General features: G+C 50.9%; 1 protein-coding gene across 3 annotated transcripts; it reads right to left on the bottom strand.

Moving 5' to 3' along the window:
- Positions 1-3,300: 3,300 nt before the first annotated feature.
- On the bottom strand, positions 3,301-13,898 carry Ssrp1 (structure specific recognition protein 1). 3 transcript variants are annotated; one of them, XM_059260829.1, is made up of 17 exons: positions 13,771-13,898; positions 13,114-13,288; positions 12,516-12,701; positions 10,763-10,868; positions 10,290-10,480; positions 9,956-10,186; positions 9,727-9,830; positions 9,513-9,641; positions 9,024-9,245; positions 8,274-8,346; positions 7,746-7,884; positions 7,574-7,619; positions 6,004-6,133; positions 4,910-5,080; positions 4,702-4,790; positions 4,028-4,214; positions 3,301-3,799 (listed from the first exon to the last, which is right to left on the bottom strand). In XM_059260829.1, the coding sequence occupies exons 2-17, from the start codon at positions 13,165-13,167 to the stop codon at positions 3,728-3,730; spliced, it is 2,130 nt and encodes a 709-aa protein (XP_059116812.1). In that variant the 5' UTR covers positions 13,168-13,288; positions 13,771-13,898; the 3' UTR covers positions 3,301-3,727. The 3 variants fall into 3 exon arrangements, with proteins under 3 accessions (XP_059116812.1, XP_059116813.1, XP_059116814.1); XM_059260830.1 differs by lacking the exon at positions 13,771-13,898 and adding an exon at positions 13,570-13,646; XM_059260831.1 differs by lacking the exon at positions 13,771-13,898 and having other exon boundaries at positions 13,114-13,512.
- Between the last annotated feature and the right edge of the window lie 951 nt (positions 13,899-14,849).

Below are 14,849 nucleotides of genomic sequence, written 5' to 3'. Positions count from 1 at the left end.
CCCCCTCTTCCCAGTCTCCTCCCTCCCTCTATGGCTGGGAGTGGCTCCCTACCCCCGCTCCCCATTCTTCCTCCACATCCCTGCCCCCTCCTCCTTCTCTCAGAGCTGTCTCATCCAAACACAGGGAAATAAGAAATAAAAAGTAAACATCTGGAATACATTTTTTTCCTTTAATTTCTCAATCGTTTTGGCTTCAGCTTGGAATTTGATGAGGTAAAGCCAGGGCCTAGTCCTGTTACCATAGCAATGGCCTCCCACTGGATTTCCAGGGCCTAGCCAAAGGGAAGGAGGAGCCGGCCCAGGATGGGAAAGGAGAACGGACTGGGCTTGATTACATGGGGGGGGGGGGGGGGGGGGGGGGTGACTTGGAGGAAAACTCCCCAGGGTTCTGCCTTCCAGGGCAGTCAGGGAGGGACCCTGCTTAGCCTGTGAAATGGGAATATGTATGGATCACTAGCCTGGAGACGGCCTGAAGGAGTTTTGAGGGACCAGAAGAAATTAAACCAGATGATAGCCACAGAGTAGCAGCTTGTCACAGGAGCTTCTCGATCTGATATTAAAAGATTTAACCGCTAAGTGGGCCTACCACGTTAGAGCTGTGTGACTTTTCCCTATCTGAAAAATAGGGTAGTAAGACCTGGGTTTCAAGCCACACAACACACGCAAAATATCAAGCAGGGAAGTGATAGGTTGGCCACTATTAATGTGACTACATTCAGTGTCACCAGTGAGCTAACTAACATCCATGGTAACCACCTATACCTTCCCCCTAGCCTAGGCTGCATTCCTAGACCATTCCTTCATGCCCCCAAGTCACCAGTTCTTCAGGCACTCCACCTCCTCAGTTCCCACCCTGGCTGCTGAAGCACCCTCCCACCCACAAGACCCCCTCAGGCGCTGCAGCCTGGTGAATAGCGAGCACTGCCCCTCACGTTCAAGAGCAAGGGAGAAGCTGCCTACCACATGGAATGCACACAGCCCTGGAGGGCAACCCAGCCCTCACGGTGTTGCAACCTCCAAGTCCCTCTCCCACTCCAGCCGGTCCGCGAAGACAGCTCTCAATGCTAAAAAAACGACCTTTGCAAAAAAGACATCCCTATCCCCTTGACCCTGTCGCAGCTTATTTCGAAGAGATAAGGTATGGAGAGAAACTCTGACAATGTCAGTCTCTGATCAGCCAATTACCACGGGCTGTATGTATCCCTGGTGCGTGGGAGAATAACGCGCGGGGGGTGGGGGTGGGGGGAGGAATGACAAGAAAAAATAAAATTAAAAACATACAAGACTGTTTCCTTGTCCTTGAACATTATTACAAGGGATATGGTGTGGGTGGTCAGAAATGGAGAAAAACTAGTCCAGAACAGAAAAACCCTCTCACCTGCGGGCTTGATGGACACCTCTGCGGTTATAAGGGGCGGCAGAGATGAAAACAGGCTCCGAGTCCCCAAGAGGGGAGGTGGCTACAGTAGAGAGGCCCCAGCCAGGAGCCCCAGGAAACCAAGGCCATGGCCTCAAGCTGCAGAATCGCAGTGCCTCAAGAACTCCGCACCCTTAATGGTCTCGGGGGGCCAGACAGCCCTGGGAGCAAAGGCTGCCCCCAAAGGATGGGAAGGAGCTCGGTAGCCTCAACCCTGGGCAGCCACCCTAAGGGCAGGCAGGGTCGTCTCTAAAGGTCTCTCGCTGGATGTGCGGCTAGTGCAACCAGGAGGGTTAAGTGTTGGGAGAGGGAGGACCAACAGGAAGACGGAACAGCCCAGGGCAAGGGGTTGTTTGGAGGGCCTCAGTAAGGGGCTTACGGACATCGAGCGGCCAGCCGAGGAGGAGGAGCAGACGAGGGTGGAGGAGGAGGGGGCGGCAGCAGCCGAGGACAGTGCGAGATGCCAAGCAGCCCGCGAAGGAACAGACCGAGGACTGGCGACGCGGATTGTGGGGGAGGCCAGGGGTGGCTGGGGGCGTGCCATGGGAGCCGGGGAAGGGGGCCGGGGAAGGCAGGGGTAGGGGGGGGGGGTCCCTGGAGCAGCTCCGCCCGCCTCCGGCCCCGCCCCACCCTCGCCTCTCCCCGCTTTCTTCTGGCTCCCGGCACGAGTGCCCTCCACCCCCGCACACACGCGCCAGCTCTGCAGCGCCCCCGCGTCCCCAGCGCCCCAGGCCCTCGCAAACTTTCCTGGTGACCCCCCCCCCCCCGCCCTCATCGCCGCCGCCGCCCCAACCTGAGGTCCTGGCTGCTAGGCGCCGGGTTCTTTCCATGCCCTTCCCCGCCCCCATCCCCGGACCCCGCCCCCTCCGGCCGCCGCCGCGCACTCACGCGCTCCCCCAGGATGGGCTCTGCTCAGCTAGGCACCCCGACGCCAGTGACCGCTGCTGCCGCCGCCACCGCCACCGTCACCGCGGGACCAAGCCAGTGCAAGCCCCGGGGCCCCTCCCCTAGTCCCGCCCAGGGCCACGCCTCCATGTCGCTCATGAATATTCATGTCGGGATCCGGGAGTGGGAAGCCGAAGCTGAAGCAGAGTCCGGCGCACCGTATGCAAACAAGCAAAGCTCGTACATAATTATTCATGACCTTGTAAATGAGGGGCCGGTCCTGATTCAGACTTAGGCGAAACTGACGCAATTTTACCCCAGCGCCACCGAGATGACTGCCTAGAGAGGAAACCGCGCTGGACTGCTTTCCCTAAGCCTACACTGATTACAGCACCATAGAGCGCGGGCAGCACGAAAGGAACCGTTGGCGGACTGAAGAGGCTTCCTGTTACACCTGAGTCTTCCTGGGAGCGCAAGCGACGTGGCCACCCCAGGTGGATAAATTCAGATTGAGAGCCACAGTGGGAAGTAGGGTAGCATTTTCCCTCGTGTTATCTGTTTAAGATCTCTTTTAGATACACTTCCCAAACACAAAATTTTGTAGCCCTCCCCTTCTTCAGATACACACACCTCATCCTTCTGACTCAGGTTTCCACTCCCTACACTAGGAAGGAAAGTCGATCCTCATTCTATTATCTCAAGCCTTGTAAGACCCTTGACGCCTAAGGTGATTAAGGATGGAGCTCAGAACTAACCCCCACTCCCACCCCCGTGCTGGCTAATGGAGTGGAACGATGAGAGGCTTTCTAATCAGATCAGCACTCATTTCTTGACTCTCAGGTGGCACAGTTCCACAGACGAGGGTGAAAACCAATGCTTGTCCAGCCGGGAAGAACAGGATGTACCTAGAGACTTGCTTCCCAGCTGGGCAGGAGGGACCTGCCCACTAAGGATAGGAGAGTAAACACTTGTAAAGTGGGAAAGGAGACATAAGGACATTGTTTCCAAAGTCAGTTCCATTTATTAAATTGACTTCACAGACCAGAAATACAAAATAAAAGTAGAAATAGGCCCCTATCAGGGGCTATCGGCCCGACTTCACACAGCCCCTTCGGCAGCCACTGGAACAAGACAGGAGGCGCCTTTATCCCCACAGCCGGGAAACTGAGACGAGGATTTGGATCCCTCAATGCACTGTGAGCAGACAGAACACACTCCTACCCAGTCTTCCCCCAGATTATAAGGAGCCATCCTTGCAAAGCAGTAGAGGTTAGATGTTTCCCTCGGTGCCTCAGAGAAGTGGAAGCCACCAGGAGCAGTTACTCAGATGGCACAGAATCCAACCAAGGACTATGTGAGAAACTGGTACCAAACTGAGTAGGAAGCCTGGAGATGGGACAGGGCAAGGACAAGAATTGCCTTCCGCTACTCATCAGATCCCGAGGCAGAGTCCTCTGAGCTTGGAGGAGTACTGGCTAGTTCCTCTTCTTCAGAGTCCTGAAAAACCAAAGGTCTCTTAGGGTAAAGGTGTAATATCCTAGCTACCTTCCCCGCCACTTTGTGGTGAGAAGTACCTAATGCCTGGTTCCTCCTACTGACTCCTGCATTCCTCAAAACCTCAGAAACCCACCTGTCCACTCTAACTCATTACTCTTATAGACCAACCACAACCCCATCTACCCACCCCAGACTCCCATGCCCCTCAACCCCACATTCCCGCCGCACCTCGCTCCGCCTCCTTTTCTTTTTGCTCTTGTTCTCTCCTGAAGAGCTCTCATCACTGGACACAAATTCTTTGCTCTTGAAGCTCTCACTTAGCTGCTTTGATGAAGACTTGGATGATGAGCCCCTGGAGGGGGTGGATTTTTTTTCCATCTTTGCTTTTACTTTCTTTTTCTTCTTAGACTTGTCCCTAGATTAGGAAAATGCAAAAGAAGCCAGGCCATTAGGCTCCCCATAGTATCAGATAAGCCACACTTCTCCTGGCTTTATTGAGGACTTTTCCAAGTACTGGCCACACTATTCTCGCCATGGGAAATGTCATGTCAGCTCTGTCATCCCAAAGTGCACCAAAGGAGAGGATCATACACAAGTACCCCAGAAGAACCAGGGTCACAGCCTGAAGCAACTCATGCAAAACTTACCTGACACTTTTGTTTTATTTCAAAGCTCATATAGATTTTGAATTAAGCTTCATAAAGATACTTTTTTCTAAACTTTCGAATTACTTCAAACAAAACTGAGCTAGGGAAATGGGACGTATTTATCTGCTAACCCCGTACCTCGCCCACACCACTAGCAATGGCATAAGCAGCACTCACTCCTTCACTGCTGTCAAATACATGTACCACAACTCTCAATTCTGACCTGCACTGAGGCCATTTTGTTCTGACACTCACCTCTTAGAAGACTCCCCTCTTCCTCCTTCATACTCTTTCATGGCCTTTTCATAGTCCCTCCTGGCGTCCTCAGCCTTGCGGTCCCATTCCTGTCACAGACAGTCGCTTAGACCAACGAAAGCAAACCGCATCTACAGCTGTTCTAAGTGCACACCCTGTACCCCACACAAAGCCCTTCTCTCCACCCCTCCACTCCACTGCTACTCGCCTCCTTCTTCTCTTTGGACATCCCCTTCCAGATCTCGCCTGCCTTCTTAGAAAGATCTGTGATGCTGATGCCGGGGTGGTCTGACTTGATCTTCTCTCGGCTGGCATTAAGCCACAACATGTATGCAGACATAGGCCTCTTAGGGGCGTTTGGATCTTTGCCCTTCTTCACCTATATGAGAAAGAACCCAAATGCCATGAGCCATCCACATCTCACAACTGTCCCAAGTTTTCCCAAGGAAACCAATGGGGGAGGAGATGCACGAAGAACTCAATAGGACTGGGTACACAGGAACAGCTTTAAGGGCAGGAATGGCAACTTCTTCCTTCTCCAAGAGAGCTCCTCAGCAGAGGCAGGATGTCTCCTAATTCAGATGCAGAGACTCACATCTGTCACGGTGCTGAGAATAAGTGACAACTGAGGGCTCAGTCCTGAACAGAACATCTCTATCACCAAGGCCCTAAGGATATAGCTAAAGAGGTGAGCAGGAAGAATACAAGAGCCAGAGGAAAGGGCGGAGTGCTATGAAACACTGCCACCCAGATACAACATGGCTGTTGTGACTGTCAACAGCCCAATACAAGAGTGGGCCCTGACATTCTCTTAGATGAGAGAGGCACCCACGAGGGCTTACCCTTCCTAAGGAGCTATATGCAGTTAGTGTGCAGTTGCTAGGAGAAGATGAATCATTTTCTTTAGCGGGGCAGCCACTGGTAAGATCTTACTCATGCTATACAAGCAATCCTAGCTAAACTCACCAGATACAAAGCAAAGAGATGAGATGTGAATGTAAAAGACGGACTAGTTAAGGAGTTGAAGGAGGCAACAGAGGGGAAAGGGGTATGAATAAAATCACAGCACACTGAATGTATTATAAAGTTGTCAAAAAATATTAAAATTAGACAAACGAACAAAAAATCCAGATCTTCTAGAAACAGAGTATCTCAGGACCAAAAAGCAAACCCAGAAGATACCTACCAAAGCCACACTCGCCTACAAAGGCAGCACAGCCAACAGGGCTGGCAGTGAACAGGAGAGGACACAGGAAATGAGACACACACTGACACTCTCCCAATCTAGAGGCGGGCCTGTACCTCTGAGGACTTCCTGCGGCTCTTGCGATCCTTGGCCATCTTGGCCCTTTTGAGCTGTTTGCGCTTCTTCTCTTCCCGGTCACTGTCACCCTCATCACTGGAGGAGCTGGCAGAGGCGTTGCTGTCAAACCTGCCAGAGCAAGGCTGAGCCTCAGGAAAGGAAGGCAGGACACAGAACTTCTCTTCTGTTTTGTTTCATGACAGGGTTTCTCTGTGTAGCCTTGGCTGGCCTGGAACTCGCTCTGTAGACCAGGCTGGCCTTGAATGCAGAGATCTGCCTGCCTCTGCCTCCGAGTGCTGGGATTAAAGGCGTGTGCCACCACCACCCAGCCAGAAGTCTTGAGAAAGTAAAAGGAATCTAGACATCTGCCCAGAAAGGCCAAGGGAGTAAGTCCCAAGGACAGCCTCCACCACTAACTGCCACCCAGCTTCTTGCCTTTTCCTAAGATAACTTCCCATCCCTTCTCCAGACCCAGCCACCACAAAGGGTTATCTGTTGATTCAATCTGTGAAAAATGTATGTTTCCGTGGGCTCCTCTGCTCTAAGTCAGGTAGGTTCCACTCCACTTCTGCCCTTCAGTACACAACTGTTTCCTGCTGGCCTACAGCACACCAAGTCTACCTCATCACCCGCTTTGGTTAAATCACCGTAGTTGACACTACAGTCTGTTCTGATAGAGACAGCCCTGAAATGGAGCAAACCACGCTTCAAGTGAAGTCAGTCCCTGTGCCTGACTGTGCCCAACTCTCCTGTTCAATAAACCGAATCTCCTCTGAACACGCAGCTGCCGACACCTGCCTACTGCCGAAAAGCTCCCCAGGCACTTCATCAGCATCTGGGTCTTAACTTTTGTGAGCAAAACTAGTGGGCTTCTGAAGGACGTTCACAATTTGGTTTTGGGTTTGCTGCTCAACCTTTCTGGATCAACAGTCCCAGTTTTCTGCAGGGATCATTCCAACTGCAGAGTCTGAGGGTGGTTCTGGTCCATTAGAGCCCTGAACATATACATTATCTCAAGCTCAGGAAAACAGTTGACCAGAGACAAAACTGTCCTCTTTGCTATTCACCAAGATGTGCATCTGGGTGTTAAGCTATGCATATTAAGCCTGCCTAGACTTCTGAGGGACATGGAGCAAACTTTCTAATAATAAACTCAGAAGCAAGAAATAGATTCCTCACAACTTCTGAGCTCCAGTTACATCAACTAAAAAACAAAACAAAACAAAACAAACAGCACAACCCTGTGGAGGCAGTTTGAGTCACTTTCTGAGGACAGTCAGAAGTCTTGACTGATACAAATGACACTTACACTGTCACTTGCAAGGGAGGACTCCCAGCATGCATAAGCACTAGCTCTCCTTCCCATTCTCTTTGCATTTCTCTGGTTTTAAAGCATGCTATGCACTAAGAAATTCCTTGACACCTTGACAAATACTTTCATGTCTCACTTCACTGGCGGTCACTTTTCCATCTTGGACCACTGGCTAAGACTGGGGCATGATAAACACTCAGAAACCCTTAAATGTATAGGCCACAATCTTATTCCTGTGAGGTCCAATCAACACTCACTCCTCTGCCACATCGTCTTCCTCTTCACCAGGGTTGAAGGACTCATCTAAGAAAGAACACAGACAGCATCAACTTCCACTCCAGTCGGAGGCCCATCCCTTCCCCAGACACCCAGCCTAGGCCACAGGGTAGGGCCTGACTGCCCCAGGCCCCAGCACAGAGGCTAGCCCACCAGTTTCTTCTCCTGAGTCATCACTGCTGTCATTGGCATTCTCCTCCCGGATCTTGCCCTCCTCCTTCATCCTCTCCAAATAGGCATCATGCTGGTCTTCATCAGAATCAGCATAATCATCATAGCTTGGGTTCATGCCCTAGCCAAGGAAGAGATGAGTGTCAGCCATCATGTTCAAGCCAGAACTCCTGAGCACTCAAAGGCATTTCCCCACACCTGTGAAATCAGAGCAGCAGCTCCCAGGAGCCCCTGAGCAGGAATGTCCACACAGCCAACATGCAGGGCCTACTAAGGTGAGTTAATCCAAGCCCCTCCCCTTCCTGGCCCCACAAAGGCTCCTAAGAGGCTGCATAGACTGATCTAAGGCCATGCAGAGAGAACCTGCTCAGGAAGGGGAAGGAGCCACACGCACCTCTTTTTTCTATAAGGGTAAGAAGAGAAGAAAGAGTGAGAAAGAAGCCACCAAGTCTCTGCTCCTTTCTCCTCTACAGAAAGAACAGGAGAGAGGCACATCCTTCCCACAGATACCTCTTTCAGTCCTCTGTTTTTGATGTTGAGCTTTTTTGCATTGACAAAATCGAACAGCTTTCCATACTCCTCCCTGTGAGGGGAGATAAACACCGTCACCAGCTGGTTAGAACCAACTCAGGTAGACTAAACCATGAACTGATACCAACAGGCTAGGTGGGGCTCGAACTCATGACTACACCACCTAGGACTTCAGTTAGAGTGGACACAGCCCTGGAGAGTTATGGGACAGAAAAGGCAGGCAGCAGTATAGCCACTCACCAAACAGGCCCAGAGCAGGGCATTGTGGGAAGGGAGGTTTTTATCTTTTTACTGGTCTGCATTTCACCCTTTGCAAGGCTGTTATGAGGATTAAACACAAAGATGTTTGTAAAATGTTTAGCTCACAGCTGAGTGTACTCAATAACATTAGCTGCTGTGTTCCTGGGCACAAAGCTCATTCCAGGAAAGAAAGAGATAATATTTCCACCACTGGGGGAATAGAGGAGAATGAGCTAGAACCAACACACACAGCTTTCATAATATAAAAAATAACTTTTCTAAGGACAGAAAAAAAAAAAAATGATCCATACATTTCCAGAGTCTGAGTACTTGAAAGACCAGATCTCAGAGAAACTCAAAGAAAATTCAACTCAGCTAGAAAAGTCCAATCATGGGCCCAGAAAGGACCCGAGGCCAGGCTGAGCTTCCCTGCAGAGGTGGGATCGGGATCAGGACCACCAGGAGGCACCAGGAAGAGGCGGCTCTTACCTCTCAATGCTGCTGAAGGTATACTGAGTGCCCTGCTTGGTCTCGATCTCAAAGTCAAAGGAACGCGTGGTTGTGGTGCCACGGGCGAAGTTGACGAAAGAGATCTCATCAAAGCGGATGTGCACAGGGGGCTTGTGCACGTAGATGAAGCCCCGCTCCAGGGGGTACAGGAGTCCTGAGCTGGCCTTGTAGGAGCAGGTGATACACTGGGCCCCTGAGTGCCTGATGGAGGATGCAGGGAGCCTGCTCAGCACCGACCACAGCAGAGCCAAAGGGCACATGTGGCAGTAGCAACACGAATGCCCGGGCCCTCAGAAGTCACTCCCACTAAGCTGCTTTGACAGGGGTGCTGATAATTTCAACAAGTACACCCAGGCTTCAACTCGAGGGGACCCATCTCAGGAAAGGTTTCATTACTAAGGCGACAGAACATTTCCCAAACCAGCCCACCTCCATCCTCAGCAGGTCAGGACTTCAACCCACTCTTACCCTTGGAAATTGCCTGGGACTGTGATTTTACGGTTTACAAGTGCTTTCATGACCCGGCTGACCATCTCATAGAGAGATCCTGACATGTTCTTGGTAAGCCGCCCCTCAAAGCGCTTCTCCACTTCTTCCCTATAAACAAAGCAAGACAAGGTCCACTGGCAGGCCTGCTCTCTTCCTGGACAGTGGCAAGAAACAAGTTCACTGAGATACTTACTCATTCATGTTGAGAGTCAAGGAGATGTCCTCATCCTTGGAGAAGAGGAGGATCAGGAAGTGGTAACGGGTTTGGCCCTGCTTGATGGGGGGATCCAGGCTGATCTGGTAAGGACAGTGGACAAGACTGTTGAGACCCAGATAACTAAACAATACAGAACTCTAGGCATCAGTAACCTCTATCTACTAAAGACTTAGGCAAAAACCAGGCACCCCAGGATTTTGCTCACCACAAAGAACATCTGTCTTTGATCTTTGTGGGGCAGCAGGAAGAGACGGAGAACTGTAGTATAGGGGATCTTGTAGTCAAAGGTCTTGCCGTGTAGGTGTAGAAAGGTAGGGTAGATCCGGATATCATAGCGACCACGAGGAGTCAAACACTGCAGCTCCCGGAAGATGCAGATGGCATCTCCAGTGGCCTGGATCACATCTGCCTTTGAAAGAACGTTCTGGGCAAAGGCCTGCAAACACACATGGGTAATCAAATAGCCAGCCTTTGCTCCCAGGCCAGCCAGCCAAAGTCTACTCAGCCATATCCAGCGGCCCAACAAGCAGAAGCCTCACCTCTACAGGGTCCACACCATCTTCCTGGGTGGGAGGGACATAAAAGCGCACCTCCATGAGAGACACTTCGGCATCATCATTCTGGTGGAATTCCAGGGTCACCTCATTCTTGCCTGTTGTACACTGGGACACATTGCTTAGGGGTATCTCAAAGACTGGCTGATCACCAATGTCAAAAGAAAGCAGCTGTCCTGTGAGGAAAGAACTATTCAAGCCACAAACTCCTCCCCCCCCGGAGAGTCTGCAGAAGCATTCCCACAAGCTCTGAGTTCCGTGAGGATAGAGGACCAGGGGAACTTTGTTCACACCGTACCGTACCACAAGCACGCACGGTGCCTAAAACACTATACACGCTCGACAAATACATGCTAAACACACAAACTGGGAATTAGAAATTAGATCAGAGGTAAGCAAGGTAACATCTGGAACCCTTCAGCCCACCTTCTCCCCAAACCTCAGTCTTCCTCACTCACCACCAAACTTCACTGTTCCCCAGTTCCAGCCCTTCACACACAGATCCTTCTCCATTAGCTCAAGGCGATAGTGAGTTTTGAAGAAATCAGAGAGTTTCTCAAACTCCTGTAAGTTGTAAGGAGAAGAAAGTGCAATCCAAGTAAACTCTCTGGATCTGAACACAATTTCAAAGTCCTGAGACTCTCTAGCTCAGAAAAAGTTCGGCAATACATCCTTTATCAGACGCCACAGCTAACTTAGGACATCAACTGGGAAACTGTTTAAAAACAATTTTTAAAAACAATTTTACTTTGTTACTAGAAGCTGTTTCTGGGACCCAGATGCCCTCAGTCACGCTCTCACAGATGTCCTTCTTCCAAGCCTCTTTCCTTCTCTTAACCATTTTTGTTTGTTTTTGTTTTTCCGAGACAGGGTATCTCTGTGCAACAGCCCTGACTGTCCTGGAACTCACTCTGTAGACCAGGCTGGCCTCGAACTCATAGATCCTCCTGGAGTGCTGGAATTAAAGGCGTGTGCCGCCATCGCCCAGCTTCCTTCTCTTAACGTTTATGCTTAAAACCTTTTTGATTTAGTTTGGTTTTTCCAGACAGGGTTTCTCTGTGTAACAGATCTGGCTGTCCTAGAACTCACAGAGATCTGCCTGCCTCTGACTCCCACGTGCTGGGATTAAAAGCCACTACCACCCAGGCTGCTTAAAACAGTGCTAGAGACATGATGGCTCAGTGGTGAAGAGTACCTGTCCTTGCAAAGGACTTGGGTTCGATTCCCAGCACCCATATGGTGGTGGCTCACAACTGTCTGTAACTCCAGTTCCAGATGATCCAATGCCTTCTTCTCTGAGCTTTGAGGGCACCAGGCATACACATGGTGCATAGGCGTACATGCTTAGCAAAGCCTCATATACATAAAATAAGTTTTTGCGGGGGTTTTTTGTTTTGTTATTTGTTTTTTGGTTTTTTCAAGACAGGGTTTATCTGTTTAGCCCTGGCTGTCCTGGAATTCGCTCTTAGACTAGGCTGGCCTCAATCCCCCTGCCTTTGCCTCCAGAGTGCTGGGGTTAAAGGCATGGACCAACATCACCCAGCAAAATAAATAATTATATATACACATAGCCCCTCCCCCCCCCAAAAAAAACCAGGCTAGCCAGGTGGCAGTGGCGCACGCCTTTAATCCCAGCACTCCAGAGGCAGAGCCAGGCGGATCTCTGTGAGTTCAAGGCCAGTCTGGTCTACAGAGCAAGATCCAGGACAGGCACCAAAACAACACAGAGAAACCCTGTCTTGAAAAATAAAAATGAAAAAATAAAAACTCAGGCTAGGAGAGGAATAAAGGAGCTTCCATTCCCAGATGTATGTACCACTCCTTACTGAGTTTTTAAGCTTTGTGTAGACATTCTTTTGATGAAAGTGGATATTAAAACCAAGTAACTCAAGCAGTTCAAAAATGGAAGGAAAAAAAAATCCTAGAGCACCAAGCTAAGATTCTGAAGCACGAGAGAAGGAGCAAGTGGAAACCATTACCTAAATTAAGATGTTAGAAAACCTGGAGTCCAGGTACAAAGAAATTCACAAGACATGGGCACTGAAAAACGGAACACTAGTTTCTCGTTCAATCGTCTCCAGCAGCTCTGCTCTGAGCAGCCCAAATGAGCAATGACATGATTATCAGAACACCAACTGTCTCTAGAAGATTAAAAATAACCAAGACAGGGCAGTTACAAAAGGAGAGGGTCACAGCAGCAGGATCTCTCACCGATTCTCGGAAGCCATCATACTTGTAGACATGGCCGTTCTTTGTGAGCAGTTTAAGTCCGTGGCCCAATGCTACCCGGCGCCAGATGCCTTCTGTCAACTCCCCGGCCTGGATATTGTCCACTTTGCCGGTCTTGCTGTTCTTAAAGATGATACCCTGGCGGCTCAATCGTAGCCTCCCATCATTCTGCCCAAAATACAGACCCAGATTCAGAGCAGGATACAGTGTGTTAACAGGTTCACTTTACCCCTCACCCGTGTGGTGCTGCAGGCTGGCCAGATTATCAACGGAAAAGCAACAGGTCAAGTGGTAAGATCAAGGCAAAAGACACAAGAGGCACCAACTCTAGACTGCAAGCTTGACTCTGGCACCCAGAGCCCTGTAAGGGCCCCAGTTTCCTGGTTTTTAACACAGGAGTTTAGGACAGAACTGCACATGCAATCTCTTCAAACTCAAGATCACAACGAGACTCTGCTGCTACTTTTGCTTGGGGAAACACCAGATACACTATTTCCAAAGTAGCAGTCAGCTGAGCTTTGTTAATGGACACGAACTCTTCCCAATCTCTGCCTTTATTAAAAGCCCAAGCCATTCTCACCATGGACCCTTTCACCTCCTGGAAGATGTCGTTGAACTCCAGTGTCTCTGCCATATTCACTTGCCCGTGGTGGCCTGAGCACAGAGCCCTAGGCTGCACCAGAGAAACGAGCCCTTTTCTGGAAGCTGTGCCCCAATTCCTGGTTAGGTGTGCAGATGTTCAGCGGGGTGGGAATCTGAATTCGGGAAGGAGATTGATAAGCAAGTAAAGACGCCACCTTACTCGGTTCACCCATGGGTAGTTGTGCCTGGGTTGGATTGTCTCAAGTTCTCCACGCCTGGGAACTTACAGACCGGCTCTGCAGCGTTCCTGAGGCCAATTACAAGGCCCAGGACCCTAGGTGCAGAACGAGGCCTATAGTGGCGTTTACACCCCAACCCGACACCCTCTCGGGACGTTCCACCGACAGGCAAGGCAACTATCGGCGGAACCCCGGGACCTGCTGAGAGAGCGCACCTCAACTCCGCTCAGAGGGTAGTGTCCGGATCCCAGCGAACCCACCACCCCGAGGCCCCCTGGACCCACGTTTCTCCCCCTCCTTTTAATATGGATTCGCCCACTTCCCGCGAATTTGAACGCGGAACGATCCATCTCGAGCGTCCCGCGGGGGGAGCGGGGCCCATGCACACCCGGGACCCGGGGATCGCGACCACCCACCTCTTGGAGCTGCAGCCTCGCGACGGCACAGGGCGGGCGGTGGGCGCAGGGGGACGCGGGGGAGGAGGTAGGGGTGCAGGGGAGGGGACGCCGGGGAAGGTTTTCCCGCGTGCGCGGTCCCGCGTCCCGCCACCGGAAGTCGCTCACAGACCATAGAGAGGAAGACCTGGCTAGAAAGACACCAGCCGGGAGGACCAACGGGACCGTCGCCTAGAGCGTCGGTACCGCCAGGCCACCCTAAGCTACTAAAGCGAGGGTCTTGCTGTGGAATCCCACGCGGCTGGATTCCTAACTAGGAAATGGGAGCTCTCCTTAGAAAGTTACAAGCCGCTCTTCAAAGCGTAGATTCCGAAGAGAGATTATGCAGTTTTGTCAGGCTTTCAGGTTTGTTTGTGTGTTGGAATCGTTCATGTCCCTCCCTCCTGTAAAATAGTCTGGGAAGGAGTCTGTCGAGCAAGAAAAATACAGAGCTGGGGCCAGAATTGACGGCCCCACTAGCTGCAAAGGGAATGCGGGTGTCGGTGACTGCCTGCTCACCCACTGTACCCTGGCAAGTGGATCGGATCCTTTCTTCAATGAGTTCACCGTCCACCCCTAACACCATCCCATCCATATCCCTAATTTGTGGGTTCTCGGGAAGAGCCTGGCAGATGGCCGCATTAAGTTCAAGTGCTGGTGTCAGATTTACCTTTGAGCTAGGACTTACTTGAAACCACATCAGCCTGAGTTGGCAGAACCCGGATGGCCTCACATAGCACGGGGGTGCATCTTGCAAAAATCTGAAGCCGGGTCTGAAAGAGATGCTTGATTTATCTCGCCCTGTAAAATGGGGGTTTTACAGATGAGAAAAGTGAGACCCACGAAAGATTTGCCCAGGGTGTCAGTGCATTGTCATCAAAGCTGGAGCCTAGAACTCAGATTCCTTAACATCAGCCTTTTATCATCATCATGAGAATCCAACTTTTAAAGTCATTGCTAGCATGTGCATAAAGGCAGGATGTTTAAACTCCTGGTTTTCCTGACAGTCGTCGCACTGACTTGCTAACTTGGTCCTGGGATATGAGATAGTCGAAATGCAT

This window comes from Peromyscus eremicus, chromosome 4, assembly GCF_949786415.1.
Source record: "Peromyscus eremicus chromosome 4, PerEre_H2_v1, whole genome shotgun sequence".
Classification (NCBI taxonomy): domain Eukaryota; kingdom Metazoa; phylum Chordata; class Mammalia; order Rodentia; family Cricetidae; genus Peromyscus; species Peromyscus eremicus.
The sequence above is the reverse complement of the archived record's forward strand: the minus strand, read 5'-3'. Positions and strand labels throughout refer to the sequence as shown.